We start from the raw sequence: 16,227 nt of genomic DNA, 5'->3' as shown, positions 1-16,227 counted from the left end.
TAGCTGCCACCTGCGTTTTGGTCTTTTTGGTCACCCTGGCTTGAGGAGGTGGCAGTCTAGGGAACCTTCTGTAGCAGCTGTGTGTGAACTCTTGACCTGGGGGCATTGACAGGATGATGCCTTAGCCAGGCTTCAGGCTCCACTTGTGGCCCATTTCCTCTGGGCAGGAGGAGAAGAGTCTGGTGTGGTGGTGGGGGGTCTCTAACTCGAGGATCCCTGGAGCTGTGGCCATGCTGCCTGTTCCCTTCCCAGCAGGATCTCCAACCTCCACAGCTGGGCCTGGGCCAGATTCCCTAAGAATCCTTGAATTTATGCCAGGTGATGGTGATGGCAGCACATGCCGTTAACCCTAGCAGAGGCAGGTGATCTCTGAGTTCTACAGACCAAGTTCTCAGACAGCCAGGGCTACATCAAGAAACCCTGTCTTGAAAACAAGCAAGCAAAATGCTTTAATTAATGAAGCTCTGGCCACTTTGGTGCTCCCTGGGGAGGAGCCTCTGCCTTAAAGAAGCTTCCCTCCAGATGAGGAGGAGGATGCACAGGTCAGGGGCAGGCATGTGTACTTACAATGGAGTAGGGGCTGGAACTGAGGGCTCCTGACTCCCTCTGGCCTGCTCATTCTTTGACCATATTTTGCTACTCCAATGTAGCAGAGTCAGAAATAGCCAGCCAAGTCTCCACAAACTATGACTCCCATGAGAGCCCAGCTCCCTGTGGTCCAGGGAGCAGCAAGCTGTCAGCCTCCTAAACTCCCAGGAAATCTTTGGAAGAAAAGAAAGGGAGGCTTGGGATTCCAGGTTGTGACCTGCTGCTGGCTGCTCTTCTCATGATGCTGGAAGGTTTCACCTTGCGGCTGGTCCTCTGCCCTGTGCCCTGACTCATCAATTCCATATAGCAGGTTGCACTGTTTCCAGGAGAGCCTGGGCATGCTAGCAGTCCCAGGTTCACATTTTGTTCCAGTAATACTAGAGTCTGGGTTTCTGCCAGTCATTGTGGCCACCTTCGATGCAGGCTAGCCCTATGTAATCCTGACAGGATTCTGATAAACTTGGAACAACATCCAGGTACTGAGCTGTTTGGTGCCTGTATTACCTTGCCGATTACCCCAGTGACCCCATGGGTAGATATTATTGTTCCTGCCGTAACAGATGAACAAACTGAAGTTCAGACAGAGGGTAGATGACTTGCTTAGTATCACATGAGTAGAACTGGCAAAAGAATTGAGGTTTGAACCCTGGACATACAGCTCCACTGTGCCTGTGTGTTTTGTGTTCTTCTGTCCTGTTTCACCTCCACATACACGCTTGCAGGGATGGCTAGAGAGAACTGACTAACAGGGTTGAGGCCTGAGGGGCCTGGTCCCTGCCAGCAGCAGTGCTAACTAATGCCATGGTGTTAGCAACGATGTCGTTGTGACTGCTTTGGGAAATGGCCTGGAGCTCTTCACATTCTTCCAAGACCAATTTGTCAGCCCTGGGATGCTGGGTAACATGGCAGTGTTCTGTAGTGAACTGTCTGGTGTGAGGGCGCCAGGCACACAAGCTCAATTAGAGCGTTGTTTGTAGCCTACCTCCCTTCAGAGAGTGTCTGTAGCCTGGAGGTGTGGCATCACGGCATGTGATGGGGTGCCAGCGTGTCACTCTGCTCTAACTCTCCTTCCTCACACCCCCTCCTGCCCCGTGTCCTTCATAGTTCCCCGTGGGACTCCTTCCTAGTCTCTGCCACAGTGTCTGGCTGACCCTGCTGCTTGCTGTCTTGACCACATCCAGTCACTGTACATCTCCAGGGGCATTCACTCAGCTAGGCTCTTACTTTCTCTGTTAAAACTCCCGGGGGTCCTCAGAACCAGTAATGACAAGTTTACGGTCTTGTATCTTTACTTTACTCTCTGTCGAGCCCTGTTGCCAGCCTCCCCAAGGTCTAGCATGCTGAGTCCCTCTCTTGCCTGTCCATGAGACTGTTCCACAATAGGGCTCATTGGTTCCTTCCCTGCCTGCCTGACTCCCCTGGAAAACCCTGCCTCATCCTCCACTGCCTGGCCCCATCCTTCGTCAGCTTATCCCTTTCCCAGCACCCGGGACTCTGAGAAGGAGAGCAGGACACCCCTGCCAGGCAGTCACTTCTCCGGGTGCAAAGCTTCCATCTTCAGGACTCCTTCAGCCTGCAGAGTTGGGAAGAGAACTTGAGAGCACTAAACACTTTATGGCCATTTAGGAACAGAGAAAATTAGTGGTTGCCCTGGGTGACAAGGTGTAATGCCCTCAAGCTTTGGCTGACTCTGCCGCAGAATATGGTGGAAGCTCTAGGATAGTCTGATTCACCTCGTGTGTCTCAAATTTAGCATCTGTCCTCAATGACACCCCTCCCAGCCTCTGGGTGTCCCCGACAGCCGGGATGATGCGGCAACTGCTCAGAGCACTGTTTGTACCCAGTGCCTGGTACAAGTCAGGACTTGGTCAACTAGTATTGACTGGACAAACAAAGGGTGAGAACCAGAGAGCTTATTTTAAAAAACCCTTGATTCTCGGAGATGCAGAGTTGAGAGTGTTGGGTGATATGCCAATTGTCACCTCCCTTGCTTCCTGGGTGTGTGTGCTTGTTCCTACATGCATGACTACACACACAAGCACACATGAAAAGCCAGTGTGTCTCTGGACTTTGGAACTCTCTGGAAAGGCTGCCTCTCAGAAGACCTGGCAGCACCCTTAATGACTTAGGGTTCCTGGAATCTCTGTGAGCATCCTAAGCTTCGTTCCCCCACTCATCATGAGCCAGAGGGGAAGGAAAGAAGAAATTTGAATGTCTGCCACCCACAGTCCCATTCTTAAACTGAATCAGTAATTGAATGCTGTTAAGCAAAATTAATTTGTCTCCTGCAGGAAGGCTGTGATGAATGAAAGGGTTGCTAATCGGGGAGGGAGCCAGGCTACTCTCTGTGGTCATCAATATTTCATAGCTATAGGCAGTGTCAGGAAGCTGGGTGTCCCGGTGTGGCTGACCTTGAGCGTTCTTGAAGGGAAAGCTTAGCCAAGGAGCCTGATTTCCAAGGACTTAACTCTGAAGCCTGTAAGGGAAATGGAAGTGAGGTTTCCCGAGTGCACTTGAGAGTTGATTGCATTTGCTCCTGTGAGAGGCCCTCAGATGGGTCTGTGGGCCACCCTGGTGCTGCTTCTGGCGGAGGGGGCAGCTGTCCCTCAGCTGCACTGCAGGGCTGGAGATGTTAGCCCTGACCCTTGTCTTTACTGAAATCCCATCCATAGCATCCATTTCTGATTAGAGTGGCCCGTTTCCTAAGTGAGGTGTTGCCCCAAACAGTTGAGAGATTGATGGCATCATGCTACTGGCCAGGTACTCAACTTGTTCCTTTTCTTCTCTCTCTCTGTCTGTCTGTCTCATTTTCTATCTATCTCTATCCGTGTGCACACACATGTGTGATTGTCACCTCTGCACCCACAGGGCATACAGGTACAGAAGGGACATGATTCTTAAAATCAAATAGATAGATAGATAGATAGATAGATAGATAGATAGATAGATAGATATAAATGATATAAATAATATATAAATGATATAAAATCATGTCCCTTCTGTATCTGTATACCCCGTGAAGTTCAAGCACAGCGCTTCAAACTGCTTAGGGCTGAGGAGGGGTTTTTGCCTCTTAGCAGCCTGGCCCACATAGTAAGACTTTGTCTCCATATGGATGAATGGGAGTAGGTGGCAGGACAGGTGGTCGGTGATTGGATGAAAAAAAAGTTAATGCACTTTTTATTCTCTTCTTTATAGCTGCCATTAACCTAGCAAAGCTGAAGCTTTTCAGACATTACTACGTCTTGGTGAGTAAAATACAAAACTACGTCCATAAATAAGATCAGTGTGCGGGCCTGGTGACAGCAGCCACCACACCTGGACCCACCAGTGGCCTCACAACCTCACGTCCCCTCTCCTAAAGTGGCAGTGAAAAATCTGGGTTGCTGCTTTTAAGCCTTAGTGTTAGAGGTGTCTTTAAATACTTAGGAAAGTAGCACATACACTTCGTGGGAAACCACAACTGCAGGAGTGTGGGAGTGACTGTGGGTGGGTGGGTAGTGTCCAGGGTAGTATGTGATCCCCAAGTTCTAGGCCACACCCAGTCGTTCCCTGACCTGCCCTTTCTGCCCATTTAGGAATATGGGTTCACCCTTGTGCTTCTCTGCACACCCCTCCCAACATTTCTGCGTGTTCACCACTCTCCCCACTTGCCAGGCAGGAGTGAGTTGTGTTGCAGTGATATGTCCCTTAAAAACAGAAAATTAAGGCTGGTTTTGTTTTGGGATTTTTGGTTTTGTGTTTTGTTTGAGAGAGGGTCTCATTGCATAGCCCTGGCTAACCTCAATCCATTGTTTCTGCCTCCCAAGTGCTGGGATTAAAGGCATGCATCATTGTGTCCAGCAAGTCAGTGATGAACATAAAGCCTGTGTAAGTGTAGCCCCATAGCCCCGTGAGCACATTATTTGCTTGACTCCCACAAGGAAGCTTGACAGCTCTGCCCAAGCAAATGCTCAAACGTTGGAGGTGGCAGCAGAGAAGCAGGGCGGACCTCCATCCAGCTGGTGTTACTGTACTTGCTAGCTCTTTCTCATTGTTCTGTTTTGTTTATATGGAGCTTGTATCAGAAGAACAGGTGTCACCACAGAGCATTTCCTGATGCCTGTGACGATATAGAGAAGTGATTCTTTGGCAAGGCCAGGAAGACACTACCTATACTGCCTGGCCTGGCCTGCAAGCCTAGCCAACCCTAACTTGGTCTGGTGTTCAGTATGGTCTCATGGCCGGTCCACTGAGGCCTCATCACAGGGAGAGAAGGTGTTAGCGGCTTGGGCATGTGGTTCCATATGTCCTGGAGTTTGGGCCTCAGTTGCTCGCTGTGTCGTCCACGTGCTCCCCATGGGACTGTTTCGCCATAGCTTCTGGGAACTGCTCCCGGGCCTGAGGGTGAAAACAGTGCCCTTGGAGCCTGACGCCAAATGACCTGCATGTGGGTGGTGAGAAAGGTTAGAACAGCCATACAAAGGGGCTAGTCTCCCAGGGCGGGTCTGGTCAGTGTCTTAGCCACCATGAGAAAGACATGTAGAGCAGAGCCTCCAGCTTTCCTTGTTGCATTGATAACCAGGGCTGTAGACCGCATCTTTTCCTTTGGGGAACTGTTTTCTGCTTTGGAGGTAATTCGTGGCAGAAAGCAGCACTATAATTTCTGATGTCCTTTTTCTGTAGATCGTGTGCTACATTTACTTCACCAGGATCATCGCCTTCCTTCTCAAGTTTGCCGTTCCATTCCAGTGGAAGTGGCTCTACCAGGTCTGCTGCTCTTGGGGGACAGGTTGGAATTTGTATCTGAGGATCATGTCTTGGCCATAGCTTAAGATTGCGTCTGACTTTCCCAGGGATGACTGCTAAGACCTTCCGTCTCCTCTGCTCTCCAGATACAGGGATCTGTGTGCCTAGAAGAGCTGTTGGGTTACATGAGAAATCTGGATGTAATTGCATTATTGATTAATTCTAAGTCTTTGAAGAGAAAAAGCCTCAAGCGGAGCGAGTGAGATTCGCTCTGTGTAATTAGAATGTATCCACCTTTGCCTTCAGTCACAGAGCCTGAGTATTGAATTTAGTTCTTTGTGATTTGGTGATTTGTTTTTTAATTTTGGGTTTTTGAACCTATTTTATTATAATTATGAATTGTCTTTGTAAGACAACTAGAACTAGTCATGGGTCTCCAAGTGCTACTGTGCAGTCGGGCTAGAGAGGTGACTCAGAGGTCAAGAGCACTTACTGTTCTCCCAGAGGACTCACAGTCAGTTCCCAGAAACTGCACAGGGTGGGCAACTCACAATGGTTTGTAGATCCAGCCCCAGCGGAGCCAACACCCTCTTCTGGTCTGTGCATCCACTGTACAGGTGTGCAGACACATGTAGACAAACACACATGCACATAGATAAAAAGTACAATGAAAGTTTTTTTTTTAAAAAAAAAAAAAAAGAAGAAGGATTAATTTACTAGAACCCCCACCCCACGCCCCAGCTGGGCAGATGACTCAGCTGGTAAAGGTGTCTGCTGCCAAGACTGATGACCTGAGTTTGATCCCCAGGACCCACATGATGGAAGGAGAAATTGCAGTTCCATAAGTAAGTTGTCCTCTGACCTCCACACTCAGCTCCACAGTGTACACACACACACACACACACACACACACAATTAATGATAAAGAAAGAACAAGTAGAATAGAGAAGTTATAAAATGAACAATGTGATGGAAGACTATAACCCATTATTTGGGAAGCTGAGGCAGAAGGTAGTGAGTTCGAGGCCAGCCTAGGTTTCACACTAAGACCCACTCATCATAAAAAAAAAAAGTGGGTTCCCATGGATACACCTCAGTGTCCCCTCTGGAGCTATTGCTGTTGGTGGAGCATGTAGAGACTGAAGTAGGCAGCAGCTTGTTTAGTTCCTTTGCTTTCTGAAGAGCAGTATTGTTAATCCTTTTATTTTGGGGTGGATTTTAAATTTGCAGCTGCTGGATGAAACAGCCACACTGGTGTTCTTTGTCCTTACGGGGTATAAATTCCGCCCGGCTTCAGACAACCCCTACCTGCAGCTCTCTCAGGAGGAAGATGACCTGGAGATGGAGTCTGTGTAAGCTGCCCTTCCCCCCTCCCTCCTTCCCCTCCTCCCTCTTCCCTCCCTCCCTACCTACTTACCTTCTCTGAACTGAAAGGCATGGTGTGCAGTGAGTCCCCTGCTCTCAGCATCCTGCAGCTTAGAGGTGGTACCTCTATTTTTAGCAGAAGGACTGGACACTGGAGCCCCTGGTGTGCTCAGCTAGTTTGAAGGGCAGTGTCTCTCAGCCATTGCTCAGTCTTGTCAGAGAAGATTAGAACTGTCCATCCTGTTAAGTGTCACTGGAGCAGCTCCCAGTGACCCAGTGGCAAGAGTTTGGAAATGTTCTGGGCCAGTTTCGAACTGCTGTCAGGCTGCAGGCATTGCTACTAGTGTTTGAAAATGACATCTTCTGAGTCACCATAGGTTGACAGCAGGCAACACCTCTGACAGCATCTGAGTCACAGGGTTAGGAACTATGGGCCTTATTTTCAGGAAAGGGTCATTTGCCAGATGGGTCATCACCTGTGCTACCTCTGACTCTGAGGAACTGGGCTGTGTGTGTGGTGGTCAGCTCAGGTCAAGACTTCCCAGCCCCGCCCCATTGCCTTTATCCTCTCCAGCTCAAAGGCTGAGGTACAGCCCAGGCTGGGCTGGTGGACACGTGAGGCCTCAGGGCAGCTCTTCGTGCTAGCTGCTCCACTAGGGCGGTGAGTGCAAGGTGGATCCTGGCCCAGACCCTGACCAAGTCTCACCCTCCCCAAGCAGAAATACCTTTTCCACACAGTGGGAGGAGCAGGAGGGCCTCCAGCTGAACCTTTTGTAGAGATAGCAGAGTCTTTGCAAATGGCCTTTGAAAGAGGCACAGCACAAGTCAGCTGGTGGCCCTTCTACTCCTCCCCTGTAAGGTGCTAGATGCTTGGCTGAAGGGCGAGGTCATAGCGTCCTTTGCAGCGTGGAACTGTGAACGGGTCCCTATGTTTCTTTCTAGACCTTTGTGCCTTGGAAAGAGGATGTGTGGGTCTTATGGCAATGTTTTATTTTGTTTTTGGAGACAGGGTGTCTTTGTGTATCCTTGGATGGCTATGTGAACCAGGCTGGCCTCAAACTCAAAGAGGCCTCTGCTTCTGAGTGCTGGGATTAAAGGAGTACACTACCATGCCTGACTTTCATGGCAATGTTTAAAGTCTGACTTTGGTGTCAGTCTGAGAGTGAGGAACTTTATATAACAGCAGGTTTCAGTGTGTTTGAAACTTGGGAGGGAAGTGGAGGTGCAGAGACTCCAACTTGTTACTAGAGTGCACATTCTACCGTCTGGCAAGGCCTAGCCCAGGGGGAAGGTTGGAGATAGAGGTAACCCTTTGGTGCCCTCAGTTTACACCCCTGTGACAAGGAACCAGAGCTCAGGCCATGCTGGGGCTTGGTGGAGCCACACCGTGACAGTGACAGGAGCACTGCATGGTGGGGGCTTAGTGGTTCCACAGGCTTATTTACTTCTGTGCAGTCTGGGCTCTGAGGGGAAGCTCAGGAAGGACACTGGAATGGGACCCCTGAGACGCAGAATAGGGCTGAGCTCACGGACAGACTGTATCTAATATACACAAGACATCTAAGGAAGGAGGGAGAGAGGCCAGCTGGGAAAGGGGAGCTGTTCAGAGAGTTCTGGAGATTGAGAGGCTGTGAAGGCAGAGCAGACCCACGGGGTCCTGCCACCTGCCACTGGTGGTGCTCCCTCAGAACAGGAGAATGGCACAGCACCTGGGTTGCCGTCCCTTCTGCTTAGGAAGACGGCAGACTTGCTCTTTGTGTTAGCTGCTCCACTAGGGCAGTGAGTGCAAGGTGGCACCTCCTAAGTCCTCCACAAATAACTCGTGCCAGAGGCAAGCAGAGCTCTGGCCTCCATGTTCTAGAAGGTCTTAAGCTCTCTAAGGCATTAGCCTTCTATAAGAGCAACTAGGTCTGACCTACCATGGATGATGTGTGTAAGAACTGTGTCCTGTGTCCTCTACCTTCCATTGCACACCCTCAGAACAAGTCCACGGTCTCCTAACAAGCCTCACGAGTGGGTGTCCTTCCCCGACTTGTCCTAAGTCATTTACTTGTCTTGTTTTCTTCTGTGTAGGAGAAGCTTCCATCCTTGTGCTGGCCCAGGCTTGCCTGTGGAGCCTGTGTGGCCATCATCCTTTAAGGCCTATGGCTTTTCTGTTCAGCTGGCTTTTCTGTTCAGCCTGCAAAGGAAGTTACCAGGGCTTGCTTTCCCTTCTTGCTTCTTTTACATCTCTCCTTGAGTCTACCAGTTTTGGTTACAAACTTAATGTTAAAAATGAAAAAAAAAAACCCATTAAGTTGAAAGTCCTGGGTGACATCTTACTAACTAGCTTTGTCATTGTCCGCCATGCTCTGCACGCCCTTACTGCCTGGCTGCTCTGACCTGGGTTCTGTGTAGGAGAGATGGGAAGGGCCTGAAGTCTCCCCAAGCTCCCGCTCCACGGAGAGGCAGAGAAGCTGATGCCCAGGATTCTCATACCTAGGCCTCTCACAGTGTAGCCCCTAAGTATGTCTTAGGCAAAGAAACAGATGTGTCCATGGCAGCTTCAGCCAAGCCTGCCGTGATGGACAAGCTGTGATCATTCTGGACTTTGGGTTTGGGAAAACACAGGGGCAAATGTGGAGCTGGCAAGGGTCCCCAGCAGCCTTCTGCTCTTGTCACACTATTGGCTGGCCCTCTGGGATGTGCTGCTCAGACCTGCTTAGGAGCTGTGACCCCCAGAAGGCTTCACTTCCCATCTGTGGCATGGGTGCACGGGAGCCCCTCCTGCGCAGGGATTCATGAGAGCAGACTGGCGGCTGTGGTGTGGGAACAGAGCTGTGCTCCGTGTGACCCCGTGTCCCGCCTGAGGCTTTAGGGTGTTAGCTCTACACCCAGGCCCTAAACAGCTACCCTCCCTGTCCCCAGAGGGTATGTGACCATTTCATGGATCCAACCGTGTATCCCTCAGCTGTTCCTCTTGGTACCACTGCCCCTAGTCTACGGGGGCTGATATTCTCACCTTGCCTTCTCTCCTTTCTACACATCCTCAGGGCTGCAGGATCACCCTAGAGTGCTTGTCAAGTATAGGCTCTGCTGCTGCTCAGAGGGAGGCCACAGCCCCTAGAGGGGTGAAAGCAGCCACACAGGCCCAGCAGTGCAGGTGGGCACTAGCAGCTGTCTGATGACACTTAGCTCTCAGGGACACAGCGCTTGGAAGCCTGAGCTGAAAGATAGGATGAAGCTGACCAGCTAGGTGAAGAGCAGGAGGAGAGTGGGGTGAGATAATTGTGCAGAAGAGCTGAGCCGGGCAGCAGCAGCATAGAAGAGAAGCTGAGGGCTTCTTGCAATGGCGGGGGAACACCAGACCATGAGGAAGCCGTGTTAACTGTCCACAGGGCAGGGTTTTGAGCCCTGAGCCTGTGGTTCTGTCCTGTACCTTGGGAGTGACTGTGTGTAGCTCCTGCAGGTGTCCGTCCACCACTTAGCTTCCTTTTCTGAATGTTCCATAACCATAACGATAATATGAATATGGTCTACAAATTCACGTTGGCAGTGAGGACAGCTTGATGGAGACGTGGGGAATCTTCTTTTTCCTCGTGGTGGTTGGAAGGGAAGATTTCTCTTTGTACTTAGGCTTAGAAAGGTCAGTGGCCTGCCAGCACCACATAGCACAGCACACAGCGTCACACTAGCGGGAGGAGGCCAGGTTTCCATCTTGGCCTACAAGAAGCTTTACTGCAGGGTTACAGATTCCCCAGCATTTTGACTTCTCTTCTTTTTCAGAGTGACAGCGTCAGGAGTGATGGAGAACATGAAGAAAGTCAGGAAAGTGACCAATGGTGCTGTGGAGCCCCAGGGTGACTGGGAGTGCACCGCGTGATGGACCCCGCTCTGAGGATGCACTGTCAATGAGAACAGCCTAGTCATAGCCCTGTCGTGAGCAAGCGTCTTCCTGACAGTGTGGCATCTCCCAACAGTGACACTCCATACCCAGAGCACAGCTCAGTGCGTGGACACCTACTTATGTACTCTTAGAAAACCTGATTGCGGTGGGCTCCAGCTAGGACTGTCCCTCAGGGAGGGTAGGAGCAGAGAGGAGGGGTAAAGGAGAGTCCATCTGGGATCTTCACAGGGGAACCCCAGTGGCTACCACTCAGAAAGGCTGTGGTGGTGGGAAGGGCAGGCTGCTGCTGCTCACAGGGCTTTGGAGGCTGAGGGTGTAGTTCAATCCTAGTACCAGGGTGGGGGGGAAAGAAGTTACTTTGGGATGTAGGCAGATGTCTGCCAAGAACACAAAGAAGGGAGAGATTGCCTTTGGGGAGCAACAGCAACAGAAATGAATGGAATTACTTTAAAAAGCCAAATAGTCACCCTAGGTGGTTTGAAGCACCTGTCCAGGGCCATAGCCCCAAACACTACTCTAAATGCTGTCCCCTCTTCTAATGGTGACCTAGAACAGTGTGGTACTAGAGGCCAGCTGAGAGGGCCCATTGTGTTGCTGTCCAGGCCACTGCCAGCACTGCAGCCCTGTTGGTGAAGTAGTTGTCTCTAGGCGTGTGTGAAGGGGAGAGGAGCCTTGAGGCTCCAGAAGTGCTCTCCAGACTCTGGCCCCTGCCTGTCCAGAGCAGCCGCCTGCCTTCCTCTCCTTACCCCTGTGTCTTCTGATCAGCATGAGATAAAAGAGGAGAGTGTTCCTTAAGGAGCCACTGGGAGCCAGAAGGGCTACAGCTAAGCAAATACTTATGAAAGACTTGTTCCACATCTTGCATGGGCCAGGGGGACTTCTGAGCCTCAACCACATATTCCAAGCATGCGTGAAGGAAGTGAGCACAGTTGAGCTGCTCATGCTCAGGGACCTGAGGCAGCGAGGTCTGTTCAGAGCCTGGGCGGGAACACCAGCGGCTGCCTGCATGGGACAGTGCTGCTGCAGAGGCGAGCTTGGAAGACATGTGACCCAGGGCACAGGTGACCAGCTCGGCACCTGAAAGCAGCTTAGTGTCCACGACTTGTTGGTGAGTCACAACTTCAAGGAACAGGCTCTCCGGGTTGACAGCTACTACCTCCCATTTGCCTTCAGCAAGAAACCACCTCTTCTGTCCAAGGGTGAGCAGGTCCACAGCTGGTCTATCTGGAGAAATGTAGCTAGGCCTGAAGGACTCCCTTAGGGACCTTTTCCTCCTTTTTTGTTTTGTTCTTGTTTATTTGTTTAAGGTATGTGATGGGAAGGGAGTTGGAAAGGAGATGGGGATAGTTTTGAATGCTTTCTTTTCTACAAATAAGAGCTCAGCCAGCTCTGCAGAAGCTTGTTCCTGTGGTGACATCTAAGCCTGGCCCTCAGAGGGCGGGCTGCTGCTTCCCTGCAGAAGACATTGTTGAGTAGGTGCTACACTCACAGAAGGTGGGGGCCTCCCCAGGCAGGGTTTTTATAAGGGGCCTCAGTTGCTGAGTTTTAATAAAACTACTCAGTGGTGAGAGCAAGAGGGAAACTGTGGACAGCCTAGCCCACGGGCCTCCCTGAGTGACTATAGGGGACAGCCTGGTCCTTCTGCAGCATGGGTGCACAGTCGGGAAGGTGGGAAGTCTGGATTGATAGGATCAAAAGCCTAACATGGGGCTGGGAAGACTGGCCCGGAGTGCCCAGGCCGTGGAAAGGGAACTTGTAGCTCTTTATCCTGCACTGTAAATGCATCTCATCTTCCTATCTTGAGAGCTGTGAGCTAGCATTCAGCGGTGTCCTTGGGTAGAGGAGTCTGGTTGGAGCCCAGTGCTGCCCAGTTGCCCCAGCTCACCAGCTGCTCTGCAGCTTGAGTCTCAGCCCAGATGGCTGCACACAACCGTGCTTGAACGGTGAAGCCCTTGTGTTGGAGAGACTGAGCAAAAATGGGGTGCACATTGCACTGCTACTGTGGTATTTATAGCCCTACTTTCTGTCCCCCACCTCTGCCTCTGCCTGTGTGAGGTGTCCATGCTTCCTTTAAGAGTGCTGTGGACTGGAAGCTATAATTGTGACATTTAATAAAGTGTGGATTTTGTTAGAAAATTATTTTTTGACCATTAGGAGCAAGTGTTAGGCTCTGAGTCCTGGTTCTTAACAGTGTCAAGGACTCAGTCAGCTCTTCCATTTGACTAGCAGAGTTCTGTCTGTTCATTCTCTCTGGAGGAACAGCTCACTCCAGGGTCAAAGATCCTGCCTCACACCAGGTCTGTGTTTGTCCAGTTTTCCTTCAGAAACCACTTCGGAATAAATGCCTACGTGTCTCCACTCTCCAACCTCTGCCTGCTCAGCCAGCCAGGGCCGCACAGTTCCTGAGGTGCTTGTGGACTTTCTGCTCTTCTTGACCCTTCAGTCTTCCTTCCCCTCCTCTTCTCTCCCCTCCTTCTCCTTTCCCTTACCCCTTGCACCACTGCCCCACCCCAGCGACCTTGCTTTCCCATTGACTTCCTTAGCCCTCCCTGGCATACTGACTGCAGGCCTGGTGCACTGCAGCATTGTCTGCTGGCAGCCAGCTGCAGGGCACGCTTTCTAAGCCAGGGAGCATTCTGCCCCGAGAGCGCTAACTATGCAAACTAACACTGGATTGCTGCTCTGTACCACATGGTGGGCTCCCCATACCTCAACACCTGTTGGCTCTTGGAGTGGAGTCCAAAGCCAGTCTTTGCAGAAGGGGAAGCGCGTCAGAGATTTCTGTGTTTATTTTCAGTGGCCTCTGGTCACCTCCCATGTCTATCCCAAAGTGTGTTCCTCGAGGAAGCATTAGTCTGATGAGGTTGCTGGCCCAGTTCCGCATACCCAAGAGGACAGCTGAGCATTTCAACCTCCCTCTGCCAAGCTGCTGATCCTCACAGGAAGTTCCTAGCCACCCCCCCCCCCGGCCCCAGCCCAGCTCTCATACTCCATTGCCCACCTCAGCTTGTGCCCTCTGTCGCCTGCCCAGCCCTAGCATATCATGGTGCCGCCCAGCAACCCACCCTGCCCACTGCTGCTGCCTTTCCTCTCTAGAGCTGGGTGAGGACTTTGTTCGTATCCCTTGGCTGAAAAGGTATTAATTTAGAACAGGCCAGTGTTCTCAAAGATCTGCCTTTTACTCCAGCTTTCCCAAGGCCGCCCTGGTATAAACCTGTGAAATACATTCATAGGAGTCTTGCTCATACATGTACCACCTAGAATGTGTTCACAGGTTGTAGGCCAAGGAGTCTCCCAATTCCCCGGGGGCCTCTTCTGTCCTGTAGGATGTGTTTCATGCTTTAAAAACATCATAAATTGGGGCTGGAGAGATGGCTCAGAAGTTAAGAGCATTGCCTGCTGTTCCAAAGGTCCTGAGTTCAATTCCCAGCACCCACATGGAGTTCACATGAGTTCAATTCCCATTACCCACAACCACCTGTAATGAGATCTGGTACCCTCTTCTGAGCTGCAGGCACACATGCAGACAGAACACTGTATACATAATGAATAAATAAATTTTTTTAAAATATATCATAAATTTAGGTGGCTCTCTATCTGGGCAGGGACCCACCTCCCTGCTTCCCAGCACTATAAAGAGACTTCACCAAGGGACAGTACCAGCTTGGGAGCAGACATGATTATGGATCTGGCATGATTCTGACAGCAAGGAGATTGCAGATAGGCCACTGGGGAAGGCACACGAGTTCCTGGTGTGTCCGTAAAGAACAAAGTGAGACAGATTCACTCCCATGACAGGATGCTGAGTCTGTGCCATAGATGGGGAGCTGGAAGGCCAGCCTTAGCATCCATGCACCGCCTCCCTCTGCAGAGGGCCAGATAGCCTGTCCTCACAAGAGAGCTTTCTGATTCCTAGGCAGTTTTTCTAGATGACCCAAATAATAGGCCGAATAACACAGAGGACTTATCTGCAGGAGGTCTTATGGGCCTTTGTGCCTATTCAAGTTGGGATGCGGGGACTGGGGCCACTTAGTAATTGTAGCATTAACCGTTGGTTATTTGCAAGCATGGGGTATGGATGTGTTCGGGATTGGTGGGCTGGCCACTGTATGGAGGCATTTCACTGCAAAGCAAACATGTCCAATAAAGATTCCATGCTGGAGCTCGTGTCTATGATCCCAGGGAAGCCTGGTGCTCCCTGTCTGCTTTCTTGTGACTCAGTGGTTGTCACCCTTCCTAATGCTGTGATCCCTTAATACAGTTCTTCAGGCTGTGCTGACCCACGGCCATAAGATTATATTCCTTGCTACTTCATAACTGTAATTGTATTACTGTTAAGAATCGTAATGTAAATATCTGGTGTAGATGGTCTTAGGTGACCCTTGTGAAAGGGTCATTCGACCCACAGGTTGAGAACTGTTGTAATTCCTTCTTTGTGATCTGTGCTGATTAGCTGGCTGCCTTTCATCCTTTCTTGCTGCCAATAACCCCGCCTGGCAAAGCTCTGCCACCAGGTCTGTGGTACAAATGCAAACCTCTGAGGTGCAGTCATAGGAGACTCCTGGTCAGGATTCAGCACTGCTATCACCAAAGGGGTTAAGCCCCTTCTGAGACAGGCTTCCTGGTTTTCAAGTAGCTCTGCCATCATCCCCTGTGGGAACCGGACATTCGGGTCAGCACAAAGTGCTTCACTGGAAGTGTCTTTAGTTGACAGGCACTGTTCATACAGTAAAAATTCTTTTCATACAGTCTGGGCTGGAAAAGTGGCTCCATGGGTAAAGTGCCAGCCGTGCAAACATGACAGACTGAGTTTGGATTCCCAGTGCCCACATGAAAACCAGCTGTGGCGGTGCCCGCCTGTAAGCCTCATACTTGGGGAGCAGGAGGATTTCCAGATGCTGGTCAGTGGGCCCTGTGAGAGACCCTGCCTCAAAACAAGGTGAGGATGATAGAGGAGTGCACTCAGAGCCCAGATGTGACGTGCACACGCATAAATACACAAACACTACATACAGAAAAAAATAAAGCGTGAAGTTCCAAGTTGTGAGAGTGGTTCTGAGGTGCCCACCCCAAGAATAATGATCATTTCCCATTCCCAGCCATGCTGCCGCCTTTCAGAGCTCCCACCCGCTCCCACACTGCCTCACTCCAGACTCCCTGCTCTGAGCTGCTCCAGGGTGAGCCAGCTGATGTGTGACTTGCCCCTCCAGAGCCTGGTCTTGAGGTCTGCAGACCACAGAACCTGGAGAAAGCTGTCACTCTGCCCCCCATGCCACCCAGTCAGCAGCCAGGCCTAGATCCACGTGGAGAAAGAGTGGGGTTTGGTCCCGACCCAGAGTGGGGGCTCTGGTTTCTACTGCACAGCTGCAGAAATGGTGGGCATGCCCAGTGCTCCGCAGAGCCTGAGGGTCCATTGTGTTGATTTTGCTGCAGCAGAGCCTCCACTATAGCCCTTGTCAGTGATTCAGTGATTGTTGGTTGGTAGAGGTGTCAAGAGCAAAGGAGGAAAAGGAGGGACAGTCTTAAGACTCCAGAAGGAGGGAAGGAAAGGGAACTGGCATTGGTATGTAAAATGAAAAAAGATAAAAAAGACTCCAGAAGGAGAGAGTGTTTGGGGGGGGGGGGCAAAGACCAATAGAGAAACAGCCCCGGGGGATGCG

At 50.9% G+C, this 16,227-nt stretch overlaps 1 protein-coding gene across 1 annotated transcript in view; it reads left to right on the top strand.

Annotated features, from left to right (window-relative positions):
* Gpr107 (G protein-coupled receptor 107) overlaps positions 1–14,729 on the top strand; it is a 61,669-nt gene extending 46,940 nt beyond the window's left edge. Inside the window, exons 15-18 of the mRNA XM_048432021.3 lie at positions 3,787–3,836; positions 5,254–5,337; positions 6,547–6,668; positions 10,447–14,729. Of these exons, the coding sequence (XP_048287978.1) occupies positions 3,787–3,836; positions 5,254–5,337; positions 6,547–6,668; positions 10,447–10,543 (353 nt within the window). The 3' untranslated portion in view covers positions 10,544–14,729. The remainder of the gene's footprint in view (positions 1–3,786; positions 3,837–5,253; positions 5,338–6,546; positions 6,669–10,446) is intronic.
* The last annotated feature ends 1,498 nt before the right edge of the window (positions 14,730–16,227 follow it).

Source organism: Myodes glareolus, chromosome 21 (genome assembly GCF_982192425.1).
Source record: "Myodes glareolus chromosome 21, mMyoGla1.1, whole genome shotgun sequence".
In the NCBI taxonomy this organism is placed as follows: Eukaryota; Metazoa; Chordata; class Mammalia; order Rodentia; family Cricetidae; genus Myodes; species Myodes glareolus.
This window is presented reverse-complemented; position numbering and strand designations above follow the sequence as displayed.